This window comes from Nannobrachium achirus (genome assembly GCF_963921795.1).
Source record: "Nannobrachium achirus genome assembly, chromosome: 10".
NCBI lineage: Eukaryota > Metazoa > Chordata > Actinopteri > Myctophiformes > Myctophidae > Nannobrachium > Nannobrachium achirus.
The window spans coordinates 55,050,060-55,072,628 of record NC_137819.1 but is presented as its reverse complement, the minus strand read 5'-3'; the positions used below and the strand labels follow the sequence as shown (position 1 = coordinate 55,072,628).

General features: G+C 41.0%; 2 protein-coding genes across 2 annotated transcripts in view; one reads left to right on the top strand and one right to left on the bottom strand.

Moving 5' to 3' along the window:
* Nucleotides 1-329: 329 nt before the first annotated feature.
* Nucleotides 330-17,564, bottom strand: adck5 (aarF domain containing kinase 5). The gene is made up of 15 exons (XM_080734503.1): nucleotides 17,417-17,564; nucleotides 15,736-15,827; nucleotides 15,395-15,553; nucleotides 14,724-14,799; nucleotides 13,895-14,095; nucleotides 13,186-13,326; nucleotides 10,687-10,800; nucleotides 10,446-10,577; nucleotides 10,269-10,352; nucleotides 9,728-9,809; nucleotides 9,529-9,607; nucleotides 8,816-8,907; nucleotides 6,634-6,886; nucleotides 1,149-1,265; nucleotides 330-814 (listed from the first exon to the last, which is right to left on the bottom strand). Exons 1-15 carry the CDS (start codon nucleotides 17,438-17,440, stop codon nucleotides 712-714), a joined length of 1,749 nt encoding a protein of 582 aa, XP_080590629.1. The 5' UTR covers nucleotides 17,441-17,564; the 3' UTR covers nucleotides 330-711.
* A 1,910-nt stretch (nucleotides 17,565-19,474) lies between these two features.
* The window catches only part of ctdp1 (CTD (carboxy-terminal domain, RNA polymerase II, polypeptide A) phosphatase, subunit 1), a 128,797-nt gene continuing 125,702 nt past the window's right edge, over nucleotides 19,475-22,569 (top strand). Inside the window, exon 1 of the mRNA XM_080735781.1 lies at nucleotides 19,475-20,055. Within this exon, the coding sequence (XP_080591907.1) occupies nucleotides 19,706-20,055 (350 nt within the window). The 5' untranslated portion in view covers nucleotides 19,475-19,705. The remainder of the gene's footprint in view (nucleotides 20,056-22,569) is intronic.

Genomic DNA, 22,569 nt, shown 5'->3' with positions numbered 1-22,569 from the left:
TGCAGTAGATCTGCAGTTATCCCATAGGGAAGGAGCCAAATATAATTTAACCCTCGACTTCTGTGTAGCCTTTTTATGCCACGGTAGCACCATGCTAAATCTTTCATGCAATATTAAGCAAAATGATACGGTAACTACACTAGGATCAATGTCTGAGACAGTGAAAATAGTCTTCCAGAGGCAACAAGGTTTTGAAAATGGACAAACTTCTGTTGAAAACCTGGTTTTCAACAGAAGTTTGTCCATTTTCAAAACCTTGTTTTAACCTTGGTTACCAGTTCTGTCCAAAGAATGGTTAAGGAACTGCCTAACACTAAAATAACCCTACACATACAGCAACACCAACTTCTTTCAAATCAAGTAAAAATATTTAAAAAGAAAAATATGTTTTACCATTCTAAAAATATATATTAAAAAATAGGTATGGTTTACCATTGTGAAATTATACCGATTAAGGTTGAAACGTTTGTTTCAATCTCTTCCTAGTATTTTGTGTAACGTAAGTATATCTGCGAGTATTACCACAGTCGCAGATATGATTTGTTGTTAAAGTCAGAAACTGTAGTTATAGCAGCATGTGAGATTGTTTCAACAGTGGCATCTCTTTGTTCCTCTCTTTGTTCCTCACAACCCACAGTTGTCCAAGTCGCACTGATCTTGTGCTAGAGGCAGGTCCGCATTCTCTGGTCCTTTTTGAGGCCATGCTGTTCTTTATCTCAGATACTCGTACATCTCAGCATCCAGAGATATGAGACCAAAGTAAGACAGCAGGTTGACAAAAGTCCGGGTCAAACTCATCATAGCCATCTCCGATCTGTGGAGCAATCGCATAATCACCATCAAAACCTGCTGTTTTCGCTACTTTTGTGCGTCAGTCCTGTATGATGAAGCAGAGCTTTACTTTGCGAAAATGAAAACATACAAATTTGAAACTTGGAGATACAAGGTTTCTGCCCGACAGTGACGATAAAAAAATTGTTAAAACAAATTTTCCATTTTCATACATTTTTAGAAAAAGCCACTAGGGCGGCGCTAAAGAGCCGCATGCGGCTCTAGAGCCACAGGTTGCTGACCAACGGGTTAATTGAAAAAGTAATGATAAGCCGCTAGTTGCAGCCCTAAATGAATGTCACTGCACTGCTCCTTACCTCAGCGCGAACTCGAACTTGAGGCTCTGCCAGGTAGAACACATCCAGCGGAACGCCCTGAATCTGGACAAAATCCCTGGACTATCAGCCTGGAGCTTCCCCACGCTTCGCACAGCACTAAAGAATAATAAAAAAGATAGAAAGATAGAATTATTGAATGCTTTAACCAGTGAAAAATAGCAGATCTACAAGCTCACAGCGCGACTGCGAGCTTGTAGATTTTTGAAAAAGTCGTGAAAATGTGTGCAAATCTTTGAATATATGTATTTTTAAAGCGAACGTTTGTAACTAAAATTTTGCTTCTGGGTGGTCCCTGGAACTAAATATGTTGAGATGGGGGTCCGTGGGCCAAATACATATAATTTTGGGGGTCCTTCACATGAAAAGGTTTGAGAACCACTGACATAGTAGTCTCTCAAGAACAGACTAACTGAGCTCCATTTAAGTGAAAAGGACCTTTTCTTTGACGATGGCCAGCCAGATTGCTGACATAGAAACATAGGTTTTTCAAAAAGATCTTAGAATGATTCAAAAGACACTTGTAGAATCTGGTCAAAATTCTAATTTTCACGATGTTTCAAAAATAGCAGATCTACAAGCTCGCAGCGCGGCACTCGGTGCCGCGCTGTGAGCTTGTATATCTGCTATTTTTCAATAGTTAAAGCATAAAATAATGATACACAATATAGTGTACCCATTCTGAATGGGTTAAAGATTACAGGATACTATAACTGCAGATTCTGTGTTGTTAGGACTGTAGACACTAGACAGAACACCAGAAAATGCAAGGCTTTGGGTCGTTTCTGTGGTTGTGAAAGTCCTTGTATTTCCTGTTCCGGTTCATATAACCTCACGTCACCAGGCTTTCCCCAGTACCTGTGGATACCGGTAGCCTGGTTTCTATTCTGAATCAACTGATCCAGTCTAGAGCGGGCCTACTCCAAAAGCCATTTGTACCCCCACACAAAATGCTGAATCGAGTCGCCTAGTCTTGCCAGTTGCTACAATTTAGAATAAAACACGGGCCGTCCGAAATCACATAATCACATACAATCATACTATTTGTATGACAAATTATGTGAGACTTTCAGTGTGTCCAAGAGCTTAGTTACAATACTAAATGGTACATGCGATCGGATGCACACTAAATTCCAGTGGTGGTTGAAGTACTCAACCCTGGTACTTGAAAAGCTTAAACATCAACATGTAGTACCTCTGTTTTGTCACAAGATGGGGCACTTTGCTAACATTCCATATGGTCTCGTTTGTATTAGATGAAACATACTATTTTGAAGGCACTCAAAAGAATGGTATGTTGAAAATAGGATTATTATTATTATGTAGTAGTAGTAGTACACTCTAAAAACAAAAACTAGGCTCTACTCAATTTTATTGGTGAAACATTTTTACACTCAAAAATATTGAGTAAATATTACTGTTATGAAATCAGGTAGATGATACTCAATTAATTTGAGTAAAAGTAACCAAAACTTTTACGTACTTATTAACAACTAAAATTGAGTACAATGACCTAAAGAAATTGAGTAGATATAATTAAATTATTCAGTCAATGCCACAAAAGACTACAAGTAAATACATTGAAATATTAAGTAGATCTAATTGAATATTAGAGTATGATTTAACAAAACAAATATGTCACATTTACTTTATTCATTTACTTTTATTGATTTAATTCATATAGTACCATTTACCCCTTTCATTTACTTTACCTTTTACTCCAGGAGTACATGATGTCAAATGAATACACATGAAATAATTATGCAGATAATTATGTTTTTAATCAACTAATTTTGACCAGTGTAACACCACATCAAGTATGAACATTCAACATACTTTAGTATGTAAATGACATGCAACAATGCCTGCAAAAACAATATGTTTAAAGATAATGATCAGGAAAGGGGTATCCCTGACACTTTTAAAATTCTGTTTACTAAAGAGCAGTGTGTGTTCACAATACTGTAAGTACCTCTAATTGAACTGTGCATACTGTAAGTAAGCAGTCTGTCAAACATTATGCACCATAAGAACAATGAGCCCATCAAATGAACAGTAAGTCATAACCACAAAATACATTAAAGACAGTCAGAGGCCATTTGGCATGAAAGAAAATCACAACTTGGAATATGAAATAATAAATAAGCATTTACAGTAGCTCAACATTTAAACATATTGACTATGCACACATGTAATGTCTATATGCTAAACTGACCTGTTTGCATTATGACTCGAATGCACCAGAAACAAACACTTTACATTAACTAATTACTATCAGCAACAAATACCATTGCAAAAATGCTGTTTTGACAATAAATCCACTTTCAGTAGGTTATACCCACTTTCTGAGAGCATCTTGCTGAACAGTAGTCGGCAAGCAGACATTTTTTCAGTCTCTGAACTTTGGCTGAAAGGTGTCCAGGATCCAACTCAACTAGTACTCTTTGGAACATCTCAAGACCATATCTGAGGTTCTTGGGGTATCTCAGATTAAAGGCATAGAACAGTCCCAACAGATAGCAGCAGACCCCCAAGATTGTTGAGGGCAGTGATGCCCTTAATCACAATACCTACATCAGTAGGTTCATTCATTGAGTCCTCTTGGTTCTGCAGCAGGTAGATCTTCATCTTCATCATCACCTCCTCTGTCAACTTCTCTTCTACTCTGACAGGTGCACCAGCAGCTTCCTTCCTGCACACATTGTGAAGATAATTGTTTAGAGCTCACTTTCAGGCTAAATGTTACAAGACACACAGACACACATTGAGCAATCCTAGCTGTCTCCACACATGCAGCCCTGGGCATAATCTTGAATCAGTTGGACCAGACATGCAACGGATGCAACAGCCATTCAGCCAATGTCACAACCTCATTCTCTGGACATCACTATGCTGTTCCTTTGCATGTGATGGTCTCATCCACGATGACATTAAAACGTCAAAACATTTATTTTACTAACTTGAAAGTCCTTGATCTTGACACTATCTTCTTCCAGATGGTCGATGAGACATCGGATGATGACCTCTCGTGTTCGTTGATTGGGGATTCCTCTCTGCAGAATAGAAAAATAATTATTTGAACAATAAAGAAAAAGTATGACTGCACTTTCATAACTAACATAAACTTTGGCAATACAATTGTTTCCACAACCCAGTTTTAGCAACGGAAGCTGGGAGACTGTCCTTAGTAGCTATTAAGACATACATTTAGAAATGAATAATCAGGAGAGAGAGAGTTGCAGGGGATAAAGATGAGTTTAGCATAAATTAATATAGTAATTATTGTCATTAGCCAGGTGAAATATAATTAAAGCAGTTAGAGTAAATGAAAGTTTCATACCTGAAGTACAATACTCATTTGTGCCCAAACTGCCCTTCTTGGACTGGAACATGGACAGTAGTTTGGGGGTATAGAAGTCCAACATTGCCATACATTTTGGCTCAAGATTCAGTGTGGTGATCATCCTGAACTTTGCACTAACCTGGAAGACAGAGATGAGGGGAAGAGAGTAAAAAAGAAGACATGTAGATAATAATGTAGGCCTATACCTGTGCATTTTATCTTCATTGTACACACCATTGTATGAGGCTGTGCATAGCTTGTAATAAATGCAAAAAGTCACAATGACTAGAGGGCTTGCACATTCCTCTCACTGTAACCTTAACTAGCTGCAAACCTTTGTAAAGAACATAAGTTATACCCAATACATTTGTGTAGCCTATATGCACAAAGATACAGTAAATCTACTTACCAATATTTGCAAACACTCTCCAGGTTTCTTGTTGAAGAAGATGTGTGCTGCAGCTGCTGCTGTTTGTTGACAGAATGTTCCAGTAGAACTTTCCCATGAACCCTTGTGTACAATTTTGAATCTTAGTCATATCTACTCAATTGTTTAAGTTGTTGTGAGAGATGAAAGATTATTAAGTTGGAATGAATAATAATTAAGGGTCTTTTTAAATTGATCCATATAAGTACTCCATACTCAAATATTATGAAGGAAAATTACCAAAACAAATTGAGTATAATTCATGAATAAAATCAGTTGGTCAAATACTAATTTATTCTCATGAAATTAACTCAAATAATATATGTACATCTAACTCAAAAAGAACAGTTGGATTTTTACTCATTTTGTTTGGTGTGACCTACTCAAACAATCACATACATGATATTCAGTGATTTTATTGAGTAAATATAACTTTTTCTAATAGTGCTATTTACTCGGTCACATAATTCTTTCTTAGAGTGTAGTAGTAGTAGTAGTAATAGTACGTTAGTATGTGATTTCGGACGCTAAAGTAACAAAGTAATTGAAGAAACATGCTGGACTCATAAGATTACATCTGGGTCAGAACAATAACCCAAACTGGAAGCAGACTTTTATTCGAGGTAGGTGGGCTCCAGACCAGATCTGAAACCGGCAAAGCAAATGAATCCCAGTCTATGGTTCTGAAGTTGAGAGAAAACATGATCTGCAGTTTTCCCAGAGGGAAGGAGCCAAATATAATTTAACCCTCAACTTCTGTGTAGCCTTTTTTTTTGCTACTGTAGCACCATGGCATGCTAAATCTTTCATGCATTATTAAGCAAGATGATACGGTAACTAAATTAGGATCAGTGTCTAAGACAGTGACAATAGTCTTCCAGAGGCACCAAGGTTTTGAAAATGGACAAACTTCTGTTGAAAATCAGTTCTGTCCAAAGAATGGAAGAAAGGAACTGCCCAAGACTAAAATAACCCTACACATAAAGCGTCACCAACTTCTTTCAAATCAAGTAAAAATATTTAAAAAGAAAAATATGTTAAATAGGTATGGTTTACCATTCTAAAAATATACAGGCAGGGTTTACCATTGTAAAATTATACTGATTAAGGTTGAAACAAAGTCAATCTCTTCCTAGTATTTTGTGTAACGGAAGTATATCTGCGAGATTACCACAGCCGCAGATATGATTTGTTGTCAGAAACTCAAGTGCCATAGTTAGCAGCATGTGAGATTGTTTCAGTAGTGCAGGGGTTTTCAAAGTGGGTGACGGGGCACCCTGGGGTGCCTTGACGGCAGTCCAGGGGTGCCGCAAGAATCATTTGATAATATTTGGAATTTATTTGGACACTTGAAAGAATATTTAGTATCATTTTAAACTTGAAGTACAAAGTTATTTTCAGTCAGTTCTAACCAAAATGGCTATTATCTCAACGTTTTCCTCGCAACATAATCACAAAAATATCATTACTGTCAGGCAGAAACCTCTGTCGCACAAAACTAGTGAAAACAGCGGATCAAGGTTTCCACCCGACAACGACGATATGCTAAAAATATAAGGTGCTGGGAGTGAAAATTATAATGTAGGGGTGCCTCGGATTAAAAAACATATTCATGGGGTGCCCTCCCTGAGACAAAAAAGTTTGGGAACCCCTGCAGTAGTGGAATCTCTTTTGATGAGTCTTGTTGTTGCACTAACCTCTTGGCCATGACAAAGTAGCGGTCCACCGGCGCTCCCAGGCTGATGTTGATGCTGCGGACCGTGTTGAGGTTGCGGAAGACAAGCAGCATGGGTCGGGGCATGGCTTTCAGCACCTTCATGATGCTGTCAAAGCGATGTATGGCCATGTCTCGCATGTACGTCGTCTCCTCTCGACTCAGGATGCTGGAGAGGCCCAGCTCCCGCATGTTGATTGGTCGCTGCAGCAGCATCTCACTGAAGAGGAAGTACTCTGCCGGGGGGAGAGAGAACGAGGTTTAAGGCAAGGGGCTTCAAACAGGGGGTCCGGGACCCCTAGGGGGTCTTCAGAGTTACTACGGGGGGTCCTTCAAATCTTTGTGTGATCGAAACGTTTTTTTTTCTCCTTTTTTATATTAACCACTTTAACCCTATAGCGTCCATATTCTGAGAACTTTAGCCAAAAATAGCAGATCTACAAGCTTACAACGCCTTGGCAAAGAGGTTTGGTGTAGAGGGGAAAAAGAACAGACTAAGTGCAGGGTGAAAGGTCAAGTTTATTAAGTATTGAAGGTTCAAGTGGTTAAATATCTGAAAACACAAATTGACATGAATCCAAAATACACTGATGTCAAACGATGAAACTATATGGAATCTATGAACAGGTTGTGGGGGTCCCTGCTTCATGTCTCTCTCAACTAAGAGGTCCTCGGCCTGAAAACGTTGAAGACCCCTGGTTTAAGGTTTGGTTTATTTGATCATCTTCTCACAGTATCAATCATACATCCACAAAAGAAAAACAGTAGCACTGTTTGAAGTTAACAAAAAAAAGGGTAAATCGTTAATAGTTAATTAATAGTTAATGAGATGTTTTATCAATATATAAGTTTAACATTTTAAGCACTTAATGCTGCAATCTGGATCTGGAACATTAGTCCGGGAAAAATGGGGGTGAACGTGGATTCGCCTGTAAAAGTTTTTTTCTCAACTGATTCTTGTAGCTTGGGGTCACCTCTTAAGGATTCAAGAGGATGACCAGTGATATCCATTGAGCATTTTTTATTATTAACCCCTTAATGCCTGAAACATGGGCTCCCATTGACTTTCTATACAGGAGGAAAATACCCAGAAAAATATTATTTTTCGGGGTATTTAAGGAGGATCTGAGGGGTCTAACTAGGGGTTTGTCATGATGCTGAATCCATTGCAGGCATTTGTTTTGCACAAAAACATTCCGTGGGCTAGAAATAGCCTCAGAAAACAATACACGTATGGGTGAGTATTCATGTTAGTCGGAGGCCTTAGGGTTTTTTTTCTCGTGCTAATCAGTCTAAAATTGCAAAATTTTGCACAGATGTAGCTCAGGGCATGCTCTAATGATTTAGCTAGGTCGGCGACCTTCGGGGACACCACAACACCCACAAAACTCTGAAAAGTGATGACTCATCACTTTTCATCACTAAAGTCGATGGGAGCCCAACTTGATTTGGCCGCTGTGGCGACCCCGAATGTCGCAGACTCGGGCGCCCTAGCTAAATCATTAGAGCAAGCCCTGAGCTACATCTGTGCAAAATTTTGCACTTTTAGACTGATTAGCACGAGAAAAGAAAACCTAAGGCCTCCGACTAACATGAATACTCACCCATACGTGTATTGTTTTCTGAGGCTATTTCTAGCCCACGGAATGTTTTTTGTGCAAAACAAATGCCTGCAATGGATTCAGCATCATGACAAACCCCTAGTTAGACCCCTCAGATCCTCCTTAAATACCCCGAAAAATAATATTTTTCTGGGTATTTTCCTCCTGTATAGAAAGTCAATGGGAGCCCATGTTTCAGGCATTAAGGGGTTAATAATAAAAAATGCTCAATGGATATCACTGGTCATCCTCTTGAATCCTTAAGAGGTGACCCCAAGCTACAAGAATCAGTTGAGAAAAAAACTTTTACCGACGAAACCACGTTCAGCCAAAAATCACCGTTTTTTTCCCGGACTACATTTCAATTATGTTAATGTAACTAAAACATCTGCAGTGTTTGGAGGTAGTCTCCCTACTCAAAAGTAGCTCATAGCAACAAAGCACGATATCTTCACCTGGCTAAAGAGGGGGGTTCCCTCTTGAAAAAGTGGTAGATGTTCTTTTGTTTTCTGAATCTGTATTTTCCAGGTAGCCATGATTTGCAGAACATTTAAGAGCCCTCACCTTTGACCCCCAGGGAACTGGAGTATTTCTGCATGGCTGCTTCATCTCGCAGGACTATAGACCTCCACAGTTCACAAAGAGCCACTCTGTCGCTGGAAGTTCAACAGATACGTACGAGCTGATACTACAGTTTTAACCCATTTAGGCCTAGAATTATTGAATGCTTTAACTAGTGAAAAATAGCAGATATACAAGCTCACAGCGCGGCGCTGCGAGCTTGTAGATCTGCTATTTTTGAAAAAAGTCGTGAAAATGTGTGCACATCTTTGAATATTATGTATTTTCAAAGCGAACGTTTGTAACTCAAATTTTGCTTCTGGGTGGTTCCTGGAAATAAATATTTTGAGATGGGGGTCCGTGGCCAAATACATATCATTTTGGGGGTCCTTCACATGAAAAAGTTTGAGAACCACTGACATAGTAGTCTCTCAAGAACAGACTAACTGAGTGAAAAGGTCCTTTTCTTTGTCGATGGCTGGCCAGATTGCTGACTCAGAAACATAGGGGTTTTCAAAAAATCTTAGGATTCAAAAGACACTTATAGAATCGGGTCAAAGATTTTTCAAAAATAGCAGATCTACAAGCTCGCAGCGCGGCACTCGGTGCCGCGCTGTGAGCTTGTAGATCTGCTATTTTTCAACAGTTAAAGCATAAATTAATGATACACAATAATGTGTACCCGTTCTATGAACACAAAATAGAAACAAACTCACGTTTGACTGAGATATTCATATAAGCCATGGTCCAGTAGTACCAACTCTGCCTTGTTATCAGGGCCCCGCCTCACTAGAACTGTAACACATTCAATACACAATTAAACCCATTATACTTAGTTGGAGTTGAACACGTTGAGTATCTGCTTTTATGTAATGTGTTATTGTATGTAACAGACATACACACAACTGCACTCACCATTGCCAGGGTGAGGATCAGCGTGAATGAAGCCAGTGTTAAATATCTGCTCTGCAAACGTCCGGATCAGTTTATCAGCAGTCTGGAAGTGAGGCATAGAGCAGTGGTTCACAAACCTTTCCATTTCAAGGACCTTCAAATACCATTAAATGGGGCTCAGTAACCTAATGCATGTCAAACTGGGGGTCTTTGAAATTATAATGATGCAAAATCATTGCTAGAGGCATAAAAATCTCTGAAGGGGGTCCCTGGCATATCGTTACAAATGGGGGGTCCGTGGGTTTGGAAACAAATGTTTGAGAACCACTGCACACCCATAACTTTGAACGTACAAATGGAACCAAATGGACCTGTAAGGATCCATTTTGTATCCATGTGTACAGGGGTCTAAATTGGTTCCTAACTATAAATAATTTAGATGGGGACCCCCAGGAATGCCCTTAAGGACCCCTGGGAAAACCACTGTGATTCAATATTACATTGTAGTAGCCAATGATAATTCTGTAGTTATATCATTCCTGTTATCACATCACTTACTTACATCTTTCAAACTCAGTCCTTGCCGTTTAATCTCTACTACGTTGTTGACTTTGCACCCTTCACAGAATTCGGCTGTCAGCACTCTCTTTGAATTGGGACAAAAGAAACAAGCTTTAGTGACAATTAAGAAGCGAAAACAAGGCATCTGCAAGACAACAACCATGCAGAGTAATCTCACCTTACTGGTTTGTTCCCAGTACACTTTGGGTATGACGACAAATTTGAAGTGTTTAAGTTCCTCTGCGCACCTCTCTGAGTTTCTGGCCTCGTTTTCAAAGTCCAACTCTTGAGCCAGTGTCCCCTTCAAGTCCTATAGCATTAGCAATTAGAATAACCAGCAGTATTACACATAATATCAAATGTACAGTATATACTGTAGAGTACGCAAAACATAATATATAATGCCGGGATGCTCAGACCTTGAGGACCCATCGAAATCCAAAGGTGGGGTGCATCCACTCTACAATGTCCAGGAGATATTCCAATGTGCTAATATCTCCCTCAAACCGATCCCTGAGGTCAATGTATTGCACCTTCAAGAAAAGAGATAACAATATTAGACAACATCTATGTTTTATTGTATAAGACAGAGGAAAAAGTGTTTATGCTCTTGTCCAACAGTCCAAACTTAATCAGGTGCGCAAACCATGCCTATAAGAGGATTTTACAGCTATTTATTTGTGTGCTGATGCACCCGATCCCCAAGTTATTATCGGGTGGCTGATGCATCTTTGGCCATCACTGAGAGCTTTGTAGGGGTTAAGGTATAAGCATAGATCATAGGCCTACTGTAGCAAAAGCCTCGACAATCGATAATGCCAGTGGCCAAAATTTTAACCACTGACTGAAACTTCTGCAATTTGATGGTCTTTTGTCCAAAAATAATATTTTATAAGTCCTACCCTACCATGAAATCCAAGCAGAGGGGCTGTGCTCAACCATTTATTTCAATAAGGCTACATTTGGAAACTTGACCATTCATGAATGTGATTATTGTTACAGGCAGTGAATAGGCTCTATGCATATACGCCATTTTGCTCTACTTCCGGGTGTCTTTCGACTTCCTTCACAGGTGTTACTGATGATACTAATGAAGGGTCTGTTTGATTTAATGTACAGTGGTTCTTTAATTTCAAGGACCCCCATAACTCTGTACAAATGGAATCAACAAATGGAATCAAATGGACCCTTGTGAGTCCATTTGCTTCCATTTGTACACTGTCAGAGTTACACACCTGTATGGGGACATTTGGAACCCACTCAAGGACACTTTGAGACCCACTGGTGTAGCAGAGTGTTTCCAGAGAGCCAACATGCACAATATCAGCACCCTGACTCTGTTTGACCAGAATGGAACAGAACCTTCATTAGTATCATCGGTAACACCTGTGAAGGAAGTCGAAAGACACCCGGAAGTAGAACAAAATGGCGTATATGCATAGAGCCTATTGATCTGGTATACTCGGTACACCGTGCCAGTTCTGTTGCCCTTTGCCCACCTGAGTTTGTTTATTAGCCAACTTATAATTATACATGTTGGAAAGCCGTGCACAAAGGCTACCCGAGGCCACCTTGGCGGAGAAAGTCCTACAAAAATATGGACCAAACTCTCACCCGCGTTTCAAAGTTGGATCCAGTGATTAACGGCTACACGCGAGACCAAAAGCATCACAACTGAATAAGTGGGGAGCATTAATGAGTGGAACAGCAGTGCGCGCACATTCAACATCATTCATGAAATGAAGTGAGTATTGTAAGATTTCATCTGTAAGTGTAGGCAACTAAAGAAATGTCCCCCCCGTCATTATTTATATTATCATCTATACTTGTTGGCTGGTACGATTAGAATGTAGGCCTGTGTTTGTGAGGAACTGAATGTAGGGCTATGTGTGTGAGGAACTGGCCTGGCTTCTACTTTGTCTAATTCTTTGTGCAAAATAAATAAAGTGTGTCCTTCTGAATGCCACATTTCGAAGTTATATTAGTCTATACGAGTAATACGACCACCATGTGTGTGCACACTTGTTGAGTCATAGAATTCACTGATGCTTGGATGCTATAAAGCTCCTATACATATAGGACAAGTATGAAATGAAAATACATGATATATTCCTTTAACAATGTCCCATTTAGTAGTCCAAAATATCTGCTCAGGGGCACACCCTGCATGATGCCGCCTTCATCTGGCTACAATTACTTCACAAATGCACTTCAGTTACCACCAACTCTCTGAAGACGGCATTAACCTTCATTCTGTGTTGCTAGCATTTATATGTGCAAGGAGCACATGATACATCATTTGCTTGGGAGCATAGTTAGAGGTTCATTTAACCCTTTGAGGGTGGGTCAGTGCCACGTTTTTGTCTTATTTGTGTGGATGTAGCCACCGAAAAGCCACACAATCCTTTTGTGAATTGATCATAATGTTAAACACACCTTTATATTCGCAAAGCAATTCTGAGTTATAGCCATGTTTGCATACAATTTTACATGGGAAAACAAGTCATTATCCATGTTTTAATTTTGTGTTTGGAAACAAACACAAGATATATATATTTTTTTATAATGGAAAAACAACTGAACGGAAGATTCAGATTTGAATGGTCCATAGTGCTGTACAAAAGAAAAGTACCACTAGGAAAGGTGTGGGTTGAGAAAATAAATAAATATTTCAGTGTGCCATGAATCATTTACAATTTTTATAAACAGTATGGTAAAGCTTGATTTTCAACTGCCAAAATAGACGACGCACAAGCTTCATGCACTGCGCATTGTGAGCTTGTAGATGGGCTATTTTCACAATTGATAACAGTGTGCAACAAAGCCTATAAATCAAGCCTAAGAAATTAAGAACATGTGAAAAAGGCATGTCATATTTACAATCGTGACATTGTGCTCTGGACTGCACCTGCACTTACCTTCACAGCAACAGCGGTTCCATCGAACAACTCTGCTTTATGAACCTGAGCTAAGCTGGCAGCTGCGATGGGATCACTGTCAAACTTCTTGAATATCTCTTGGGGGGTTTTATTGAAATCTTCTTGGAAGAGAGCATCCACCTTTTAAACAAAATAAAATATTAAAACATTACACTCCCAAAATGGTTTTATTTGACTGTGCCTTCTGTGTCACTTTCCATATTCTAACTAACTCTTACTCTGTAACCTTTCCCAAAAATAATTTCTTTTAATTTTTACAGTCTGCAAAAGCTTATTTTGATTCTGTTTCTGGATAGATCTGGATAGATCTAGCCAAGGGTTAAACATCCAGGCCCCTCAACGTGTTGCTTTAAACACATGAGCTAAATTGCGGTTACGTTGGGATAGAGGAAATCAGAGACGCAGCAGCAGCCAGCCAGCTTTGTACTAATCAGTAGCTTTATCGTCTCAGCATCCTCACTCTCTTCTCCTTCTAAATGTATTAGATAGTAACTAGGTACATAATAATGTTTTGAAAAATAGCAGATCTTCAAGCTCGAGCTTGTAGATCGGCTATTTTCAAATAAACTAGGGCTTGTGAGCATGTAGATCGGCTATTTTCACAATTTCTGCCTCTAGTATTTGACAATTTGGCCAATGTTTAATTTGACATTTTAGAGGTATTGAAAAGGGCTCTTATAGCACTTACCTCTTTGTATCTCCTATTCAAGGCCTTGTCCTCTAGGACCTGAATGGTGCGAATGTATTCAGGGGGAAGGAGATGGTTGAAGGAGCACAGGCCTTGTCCAAGTTTGATGTATATTCCCCCATTTTTCACAGCTCCATACACCATGCTATCTGCTGCCCTCTGGTGGCAAGCTGACATCCCATCCAAATAGGGTTGACTGCTCTGGCAGGGGAGGACACGTGTACAATACAACTGTTCACATAGTATTTAAGAACAATAGCACAGATCGGGATGTCTTTACGCATAGTAAATGCAATGAAAGAGTGTGATCTAGCCAGCACCAACTCGGGACTCCTGGATCGCTGCCCTCCACACTCTCCTATCTAACATCAGGGTCTTGAGCTCTTCAGTGTTGTTAGCTAAGCTGTTGCGCCGCAGTGCGTCTACGTAGGTGGTGTGCTTCTTTGCCCTGGGTTGGCTGCTCCAATAGAGTCAATTTGTTTGCCTCTAGTTCTGGATGCCTGACGCAGTGCCCTGCTAGCCTCATCCTTCTCTGACTTTTTCTATGACCCGTGGTGGTAGTACTCCCCATAGAGGTCCACATTTCTGATGTGGTCTGGCCATACGGCACCTAGTGCCATTCCTAGCATTCTTGTGTAGACTCCATCCAGGGCTCTTTCCTGTTGTGCTGTGAGGGTCCATGGCTCAGCCTCATACAGTACATAGCTACTGACTCCACAGCCGCCTCTTGAGGTCTTCTCCCATGTCAGATTTCCACAGCAAGGCATTCCAGGCATTTATGATATATCATCTTTTTTTTAAGGTGTTTCTTTTTAGGTGACAAGCTTACCTCATCTAGGCCACGCAATTCCATGTTAGTCGTCCACCAGTAATCAAATGAGATACAGAAACCAATGCGCACAGACCTGAGGACACAGAGATTAGTAGGTTTTAATTAGGCTTTTAAGGCTTATATTTTGCAGGTAAAGGCAACGTGTTAGCAATTAAAATGAATGACCACTGGGGTGGTCCAGAGGGGGGATATCACAACCAGAAGCATGGATTCATGACATTAGGGCAGGGGTCTTCAACGTTTTCAGGCCAAGGACCTAGTTGAGCAAGAGATGAAGCAGGGACCCCCAGAACTTTTTCATAGATTCCATAGTTTCATTGTTTGACAGCACAATCGGTGTATTTTGGATTCATATCAATTTGTGTTTTCAGATACGTATTTAACCACTGGAACCATCAATACTTAACTTGACATTTCACTCTGTACTTGGTCTGCTCTTTTGCCGAAAATAGCCGATCTACAAGCTCACAACGCCTCGCGCTGTAGATCTGCTATTTTTGGTTCTCCGAATATGGACACTAGGGTTCAAGTGGTTAAAATAATAAAGGAGGAAAAAAAGTCTCTATCACACAAAGATTTGGAGGACCCGGACCCCCTGTAGTAACTCTGAGGACCCCCTGTTGAAGACCCCTGCATTAGGGAACGATCTTTGTTGGTGAATCACCCACCTTAGGAACCGACCGATTCCCTCAATCTCAATCCTCATTTTCCTCTGCTCACGAGGTTCTGACACGGCGTACCGGATACCATACTGGATGCCGTACACCGAAGGCACACCGACGAGAACGGCAAGAAACGTTTTCACTAGGCCTCTGCTCTTCCCCTTCCTGAGAGAAATAGAAAGGAGGTATTCACATGCGAGTCACAGCATCGTTGATATTACATATCAATAATTCATAATATTAAGCTGCGTCAAGATGGAACCATGTCAATTTACTATACTGAACATCATGTAAAAAGACCATACGGTCTATGTTCTAGGATGGAGTCCCACATCTAGATAACAAACCTCAAAGAACTCAAGGTTCTGGTGAGTGTGTTCGGCGTTCCTGGGTGTTGACATCTGCGGAGCAGGGCCATGTGGCGTAGACACAGCCTCGGCTAGCAGGGAGACATACAGATTGTTGCTTATTTTCCGTAGAGGACTACCTAATGTGGTTATCAGTCCAAGAATAAGTGACAAGTTTCTTCACCAATGCTTAGCTGAGACACAAACTCACGAGGGGGCAACCATGGTATATTTTAAGAACATCATGAGAACTAGTGTATGTGTGTGTTTGCATTAGTGTTGGGGAATACCAGTAGAGTCGCCGAAATGAAGCTCGCCGAGAAACGGGGGGTGCGTTCGGAAATGCACACCGGGTGGGGCAACGGTGCGCTTTTTCAGTCTGAACTCTTAAGGTAAACTTTCTGAAAAGCAGCAGTTGCTAACCTAACGTTGCTATTGATGTTTATAAACTAGGGTAAATTATAATAGAATATTAATTCATGTTGATACTGAAGAAGGCATACTGTGATTGTGTGTCCTACTTTACATGTTTGTTGTTGCTAGCATTAACATTTATGATACTGTGAGATTAAGGCTATGACCATAATTTACCCTAGTTTATAAACATCAATAGCAACATTAGGTTATCAACTGCTGCTTTTCACAAAGTTTATCTTCAGAGTTCAGGCTGAAAAAGCGCACCGTTGCCCCACCCGGTGTGCATTTCCGAACGCACCCCCCGTTTCTCGGCGAGCTTCATTTCGGCGACTCTACCTGTTACCGTGTTGGGATGCCCCATCAAGGCCACTATATCCAGCCAAGATACGTTGTTGTTTTCATTGACTGTCTGCATCTGAGGACACAATGTTTTCACCACTGACAAATTGATGTACAGATAACAGATAGCAGCACTAATGTCAGGGACCTGACCGTAGTGGATTTATCAAGGCAGCTCACTTTATCGCTTCACTTCACAATGATGAACATTTTTGAAAAGTATAGTATCACTTCTCCACAGAGAATGAAGGTACCAACTACACATTACACAAAGGTACCAACACCTTAATTTCCCTTTGAATTAAATGGCAAACTGCAGATTTAATGCAACGCATCCCCGGTGCACGTCATGAAACCTCTCCCAATCATCCAGTCTGAAACACTCTTCATTCCTACGTCTATCATTTTATTGTTTCCCACTTTTTGAAAGATTGTAGTTATATTATGAAGATGTATGTGTTCTGTTGTTGTTGTTGTGCTATGTGCTATGTTATTTATTTGAGATAGACATCACCTGTCAGTATGACTGACATCAAATGCTAAGAATGTTATTTAGGTAGAATATTAGACAGATACTATTGTAGGTTTGATTACCTGGTAGCCAACTGTATTTGCACGTCACATGTTTTCTTTGCATTCCATTTATTAGCCTTGGATCAAGGGCAGGCTATCTGTCTATGTGATCAGATGTCGTTTATTGACTGGGGTTCGTGTCATAATAATTCTGTGCCTTACTTTGTCTGGATAAAAGTGTCTCTGGTAAATGCTTAAATTGGAATTGGAAGCTGCAGAGCATTAGAGGGAGCCACCGGGATGTATTAACAGTATAAGTATAAACATAACATTACACAATGACTGCCGCTGCTAACATGACAGCCACACAATTCAAAACAAAACATTCCACAAGTGCTATTTATGGATTTACCACTTTGAAGGTCTCCCCCGTCATACTGCCGGCGTCCCACACTTATCGTCCACTAGTTCAAGGAGCTAATAACTAGACTATTCCTCCTGTTTCTATTGTAACCTTGGACTTCTGCCTCCTCCTCTCTTGCTACTAACTAATAGCAGTATGATTCCATCATGATCTCTCCTGCTGCTGACATACATCCTTATTATCGCGATAACCAGGCGACCTGCTATTGGTTGTATTTGACAGTGACTCCCATCGCGAGATTATTATCTGCATATTCCACCTCCTCCTTGCCAAAAAAAAAACAGAACAGATCTACAAGCCAACAACGCATCATGATCAGCAGTGATGCGACGCGTTGTTGGCTGCAGATCTGTTCTGTGACGGTAACCAGGGCGCACTACCAAGGATACGTCACTGACGTAATTGACAAGCGGAAATGTGTGTGGCTTGTATCGCCTTCCTCTGCACCAAAGAGCAAAGATAATTACAATAACCATACTTCGTCGCACGGTCCTTTTTTATTTGGCATGCTTCGCTCGACAAAGGGAGAACAGTATCTGTCTAGACAAGATGTAATATATTACAATTACAAATGTGGTCAGAGTCAAATCAATGTCGTAGGATTATTATCCTAGAAATATCTGGTGTGCTCATCACCTGACAATCAACTAGCCAATCACCACGACCGTCCCCCCAAGCCATGGGTTTGTCATTGCGAGCGGCGAGCGTCCTTCCGTGCCATGGGATACAACGGAAAAGTCAAGTAAAAACCAAAAACCATTATACTCTATGGCAGGGGTCTTCAACGTTTTCAGGCCGGGGACCCCCAAACTGATGTGGAGATGGAGCAGGGACCCCCTACCACCTCGTAGGGTGGGGGGGTCGGGGCTACGACATATTTTCTATTTTAAACATGTACAAGTTACAGCGAGCAGGGTGGGCCGTACCCTACCATTTCTAAACATACTACTTATTAACTGAGAACAAATGTCAATAATATCAACAATCTGTCAATTGCATAGTAATCATGTATTCAAGCAATTCAAAATGAATAGAATCATGATTTATTTTTTAACATAAATGTGAAAAATGAAAAAAAAAAAAAAAACACATTTTTTGATTTTTTTTTTTTTTTTTTAAGCAATCATTTCGCGGACCCCCTGCAGTACCTCCGCGGACCCCCTAGGGGTCGCGGACCCCCTGTTGAAGACCCCTGCTCTATGGTAAAACAAGTTACAAAAGCAGAAAGTAAACAGACCGTTGGTGTTTATGGTGACAAAAATAATAATCAAGCCAATCAGCCAAGTCTCTCTCTCTCTCTCGCACGCGCGCACACACGCACACGCACACGCAGCCACCCTCACTTATTCATTGATTCCCAGAAGAGAAAAAGTATTATTATTATGAAGTTACATCATGTTACATCAGGTAACCCTTGTATCACAGCAATCCTGATAGGGTGGCCTAGGTTAGTACTGTACTCAATGCAAGCTTATAATAATAATAATACTTTATGTAAAAACTAAATAAAAACATAAAAGAAATACAAATATATATATATATATATATATATTCAGAATGATATTCAATTTATCATGATTAAGCCCCATTCACACTAACTAGTTCATCATTGTATTTATTTTTGTAGTTGTGTGAACACTGCCATACACTTAAATTAACGATTTTTATATTTTGTATAGTTATAGTTAGGCAAAGTTGTCATCATGACAATAACTGTGTTTCATAATCTTCATCATCATCAGCAGCATCATCATCACAGTGGTGTAAATTAAGTAAATTTACTAAGGTACTGCCAACTTATAAGTAGCTACACTTTGAGGTATTTTTACTTTATTTGAGTATTTCCAATTTTCAGTACTTTTACTTCTATCTCAAATCACAGAGTATTACTTTTTTTTACCCATTGCAGTATCGTTGTCGATACTTTTCCTTGAGTAAAAACATTTGAGTACTTTTTCCTTCCACTGTCATCTGTCGTCACAGCGCACCGGATGCCGTCGTACGACCGTGTCGCACGGCTGTCTCTTTCCTGTTTACGGGCGGGAAGAGCGAACCTGTGCGTGTGTTGCATCGATCACTCTGCTCTCCACAAGCAAAGCAGCACGTTTTTTGCATGTATTTTTCATACCTCATCATCACGCAGAGGCAAAACAAATAAATACAACCACAGAACATTATCCGAATGACCGGCGCCACCTGGAAGGGATAACAATCTTATGTTTTATTAGAAAAAGGGAAAGTTAACGGATAAGGGATTCTTGAAGCGAGAGAACCACCATGGAGGATCCTGCAGATTCTGGCGGCGGCGGTGGCCCCGGCGGCCCGCTGGAGGAGGAGGGAGGGCCCGCGATGCAGCAGCAGCAGGTGGGGGACGTTCGCTCGCCGGCCTCGGCTCTCCCTCTGCGGCTGGTGGAGTGGAAGGTCAGGCCCGGCTCTCAGGTGAACGTGGACTCCGTGCTGGCGCTGTGCGTCCCCGTGTCGGAGAGGGATCGTCATGATCGTCAGGCCCCGGCGGCGGATCATCCGAACAAGCTGCCGCCGCCGGCGGCCGAAAAGAAGGTGAAGTCGGACCGCGCCGGAGTGGTGAAGGAGCTGTGCTGGCAGCCCGGACAGGTCATACCAGCCGGGTGAGTGAGCCGAAAGGTCCCGTCCCGGACTCCCGTCCCGTCCCGTCACGTCCCTGCTCGCTCGCTCACTCACACGGTGCTGTCGTTTCAGGCGGTCGCTCTCGTTGCACGCCAACAACAACAACAACAGCAGCATTTGCAGGTTACATGTTAACGCGTTAGCATGCTAGCTATAGCTCTGGTCCAGTCAGTGTTTCTCAAACCTTCACATTTCGAGGTCTCCCCTGAACTCTGACAGCGTACAAATGGAACCAAATGGACCCGTCTGTACGCTGTCAGAGTTAACAGACTGGTATGGGTCAATTTAGACCCCCATTAAGGAACCCAGAGAGTCCCAGGAATCCACTGTGAGAACCACTGCTCTGGTGAGAACTCCTTCTGACGCTATGGACCAGAGAGCAAGCATGCTAGCGAGCTAACGGTGCTATTAGCCGCTCCGCTAAAGCCTCGTTTATACTGCGTAGTACGACGGCGTCGCTAGTCAAAAATCAAGTACAAGCAGGCTGCTCTTTTTATTTTGACAAGCGACACCCTCTCCGGGCTGTTGAGTTGAACGTTTACGAAACCATGTTGTTGCCCCGTGTGCACTGTTGACTGACTTGACTCAGAACATACACAGATCACGGGGATGGATGGGTGACAGGCAGGCAGGAAGGAGGCTATGATGATGGGTGCTCTGCTCTCTCATCCTCATGTGTTTTACATCATTGGACGGTTCTCAAAGTGGAATCTGGGGACCCCCAGGAGTCCCTGAGGGAGTTACAGGGGGTCCCCCCAGCTAAATGATAGTTAGGAACCATTATGGATGTGGAACCAAATGGACCCGTTCGTTTGGTTCCATTTATACACTCAAAGTTAAATTAACATTGATTTTTAATTGTGATCTCTTTTGGGGATATAACAATTCCATTAAATGGAGGTGGGGGGTCATTGAAATTAAAATGGTTGGGAATCACTGTTGGAGCTGTAAAAAATCATCTCTTATGGGGGTCCCTGGCATAATACATATCTTTTCAAATGGGGCGACAGCAGGCTAATGAGTGTCAATTTGGGGGTCCTTGACATGGAAAAAGTTTGAGAACCACTGACTGATTTACTTGACACTTTGTGCCGCAGCCTGTCCTGTAGTGTAAAAAGTCGTAATGTGTTTTATTTTTCAACCCTGTTGTGTTATTAGATAACCAGTCGCCTTTGACAGCAAACTTTACCTGTTTTCTGGGTAAAAGTCTTACTTAAAAAATACGTATAATAATAAAATAAAAAAGTTGCTTTGCAGTCAGTGTCAGTGGTACTCACTGCGGGGTCATTGACTGGTCTTCACAAGGTTGTCCCCAGCTAACTGAGGAACAGTTTAATTATTTCAATATTTCACCAGAAGTTAGTTCAACGAGAGAATGACTAACATCGCCCCATCTAAATCCTTCTCTTATATCACAGGTCTTCAATGTTTTCAGGCCAAGGACCCCTTAGCTGAGAGAGAGAGATGAAGCAGGGACCCCCACAACCTGTTCATATATTCCATAGTTTCATTGTTTGACAGCACAATCATCAGTGTATTTTGGATTCATGTCAATTTGTGTTTTCAGATATTTAACCACTTGAACTGTCAATATTTAATAAACATGACCTTTTACTTTGTACTTAGTCTGCACTTTTTCCCCTCTACACCAAAGCTCTTTGCCAAAAATAGCCAATCTACACGCTCACAACGCCGTTGTAAGCTTGTAGATCTGCTATTTGTGGCTAAAGTTCTCAGAATATGGACGCTAGGGTTCAAGTGGTTAAAAAAAGTTTCTATCACTCAAAGATTTGGAGGACCCCCTGTGGTAACTCTGAGGACCCCCTAGGGGTCCCGGACCCCCTGTTGAAGACCCCTGTCTTATATTATTGGAACAAAATATTTTCAGATGGTAGTCTACCTCACATTACCTGTCAACATTGCAATTTGAAGAAGATAGAACTTGGTCAATTCCAGTTGTTCCTTAATAATTCGATTGAGTTCATCAAACAGTTAACATCCGTGCTGTTGTTCAGTTCCTTCAATTTAAGAAGTCCACGTCAGGATTTCCCGGTTGTTCAACAAAACTAAAAACAGGGAAACAGGGAACTCCTGTCCTGACCACAGTTCAGTAAAATTCATACTACTGAATGTTAATAAAGGGGACATTTACAGTTGCAAGCCATAAAAACAGGACCCTGGATGTTTGGGCAACACTGGTAGGCTATATAGTAATAGCTGCCTCACTGCCTGGGGTGATAACATGTCCCTTCTGTTGTCATGATAGCTGCTTTATCTACAGCAGGGGTCTTCAACGTGTTCAGGCCAGGGGCAGGGACCCCTTTGTTGAGAGAGAGATGAAGCAGGGACCCCTCACAACCTTTTCATAGATTTCCATAGAGTTTCAACGTTTGACAGCACAATCATCAGTGTATTTTGGATTCATGTCAGTTTGTGTTTTCAGATATTTAACCACTTGAACCGTCAATACTTAATGAACTTGACCTTTCACTCTG

Coding starts and splice junctions, on each gene's coding strand:
- adck5 (XM_080734503.1), bottom strand. CDS start 17,440: ATGACGGGGGAGACCTTCAAAGTG. Junction 15,554..15,735: donor AGAACCTTGAGTTCTTTGAG/GTTTGTTATCTA, acceptor TATTTCTCTCAG/GAAGGGGAAGAGCAGAGGCC. Junction 6,887..8,815: donor CAGTTCCCTGGGGGTCAAAG/GTGAGGGCTCTT, acceptor TCCCCCCGGCAG/AGTACTTCCTCTTCAGTGAG.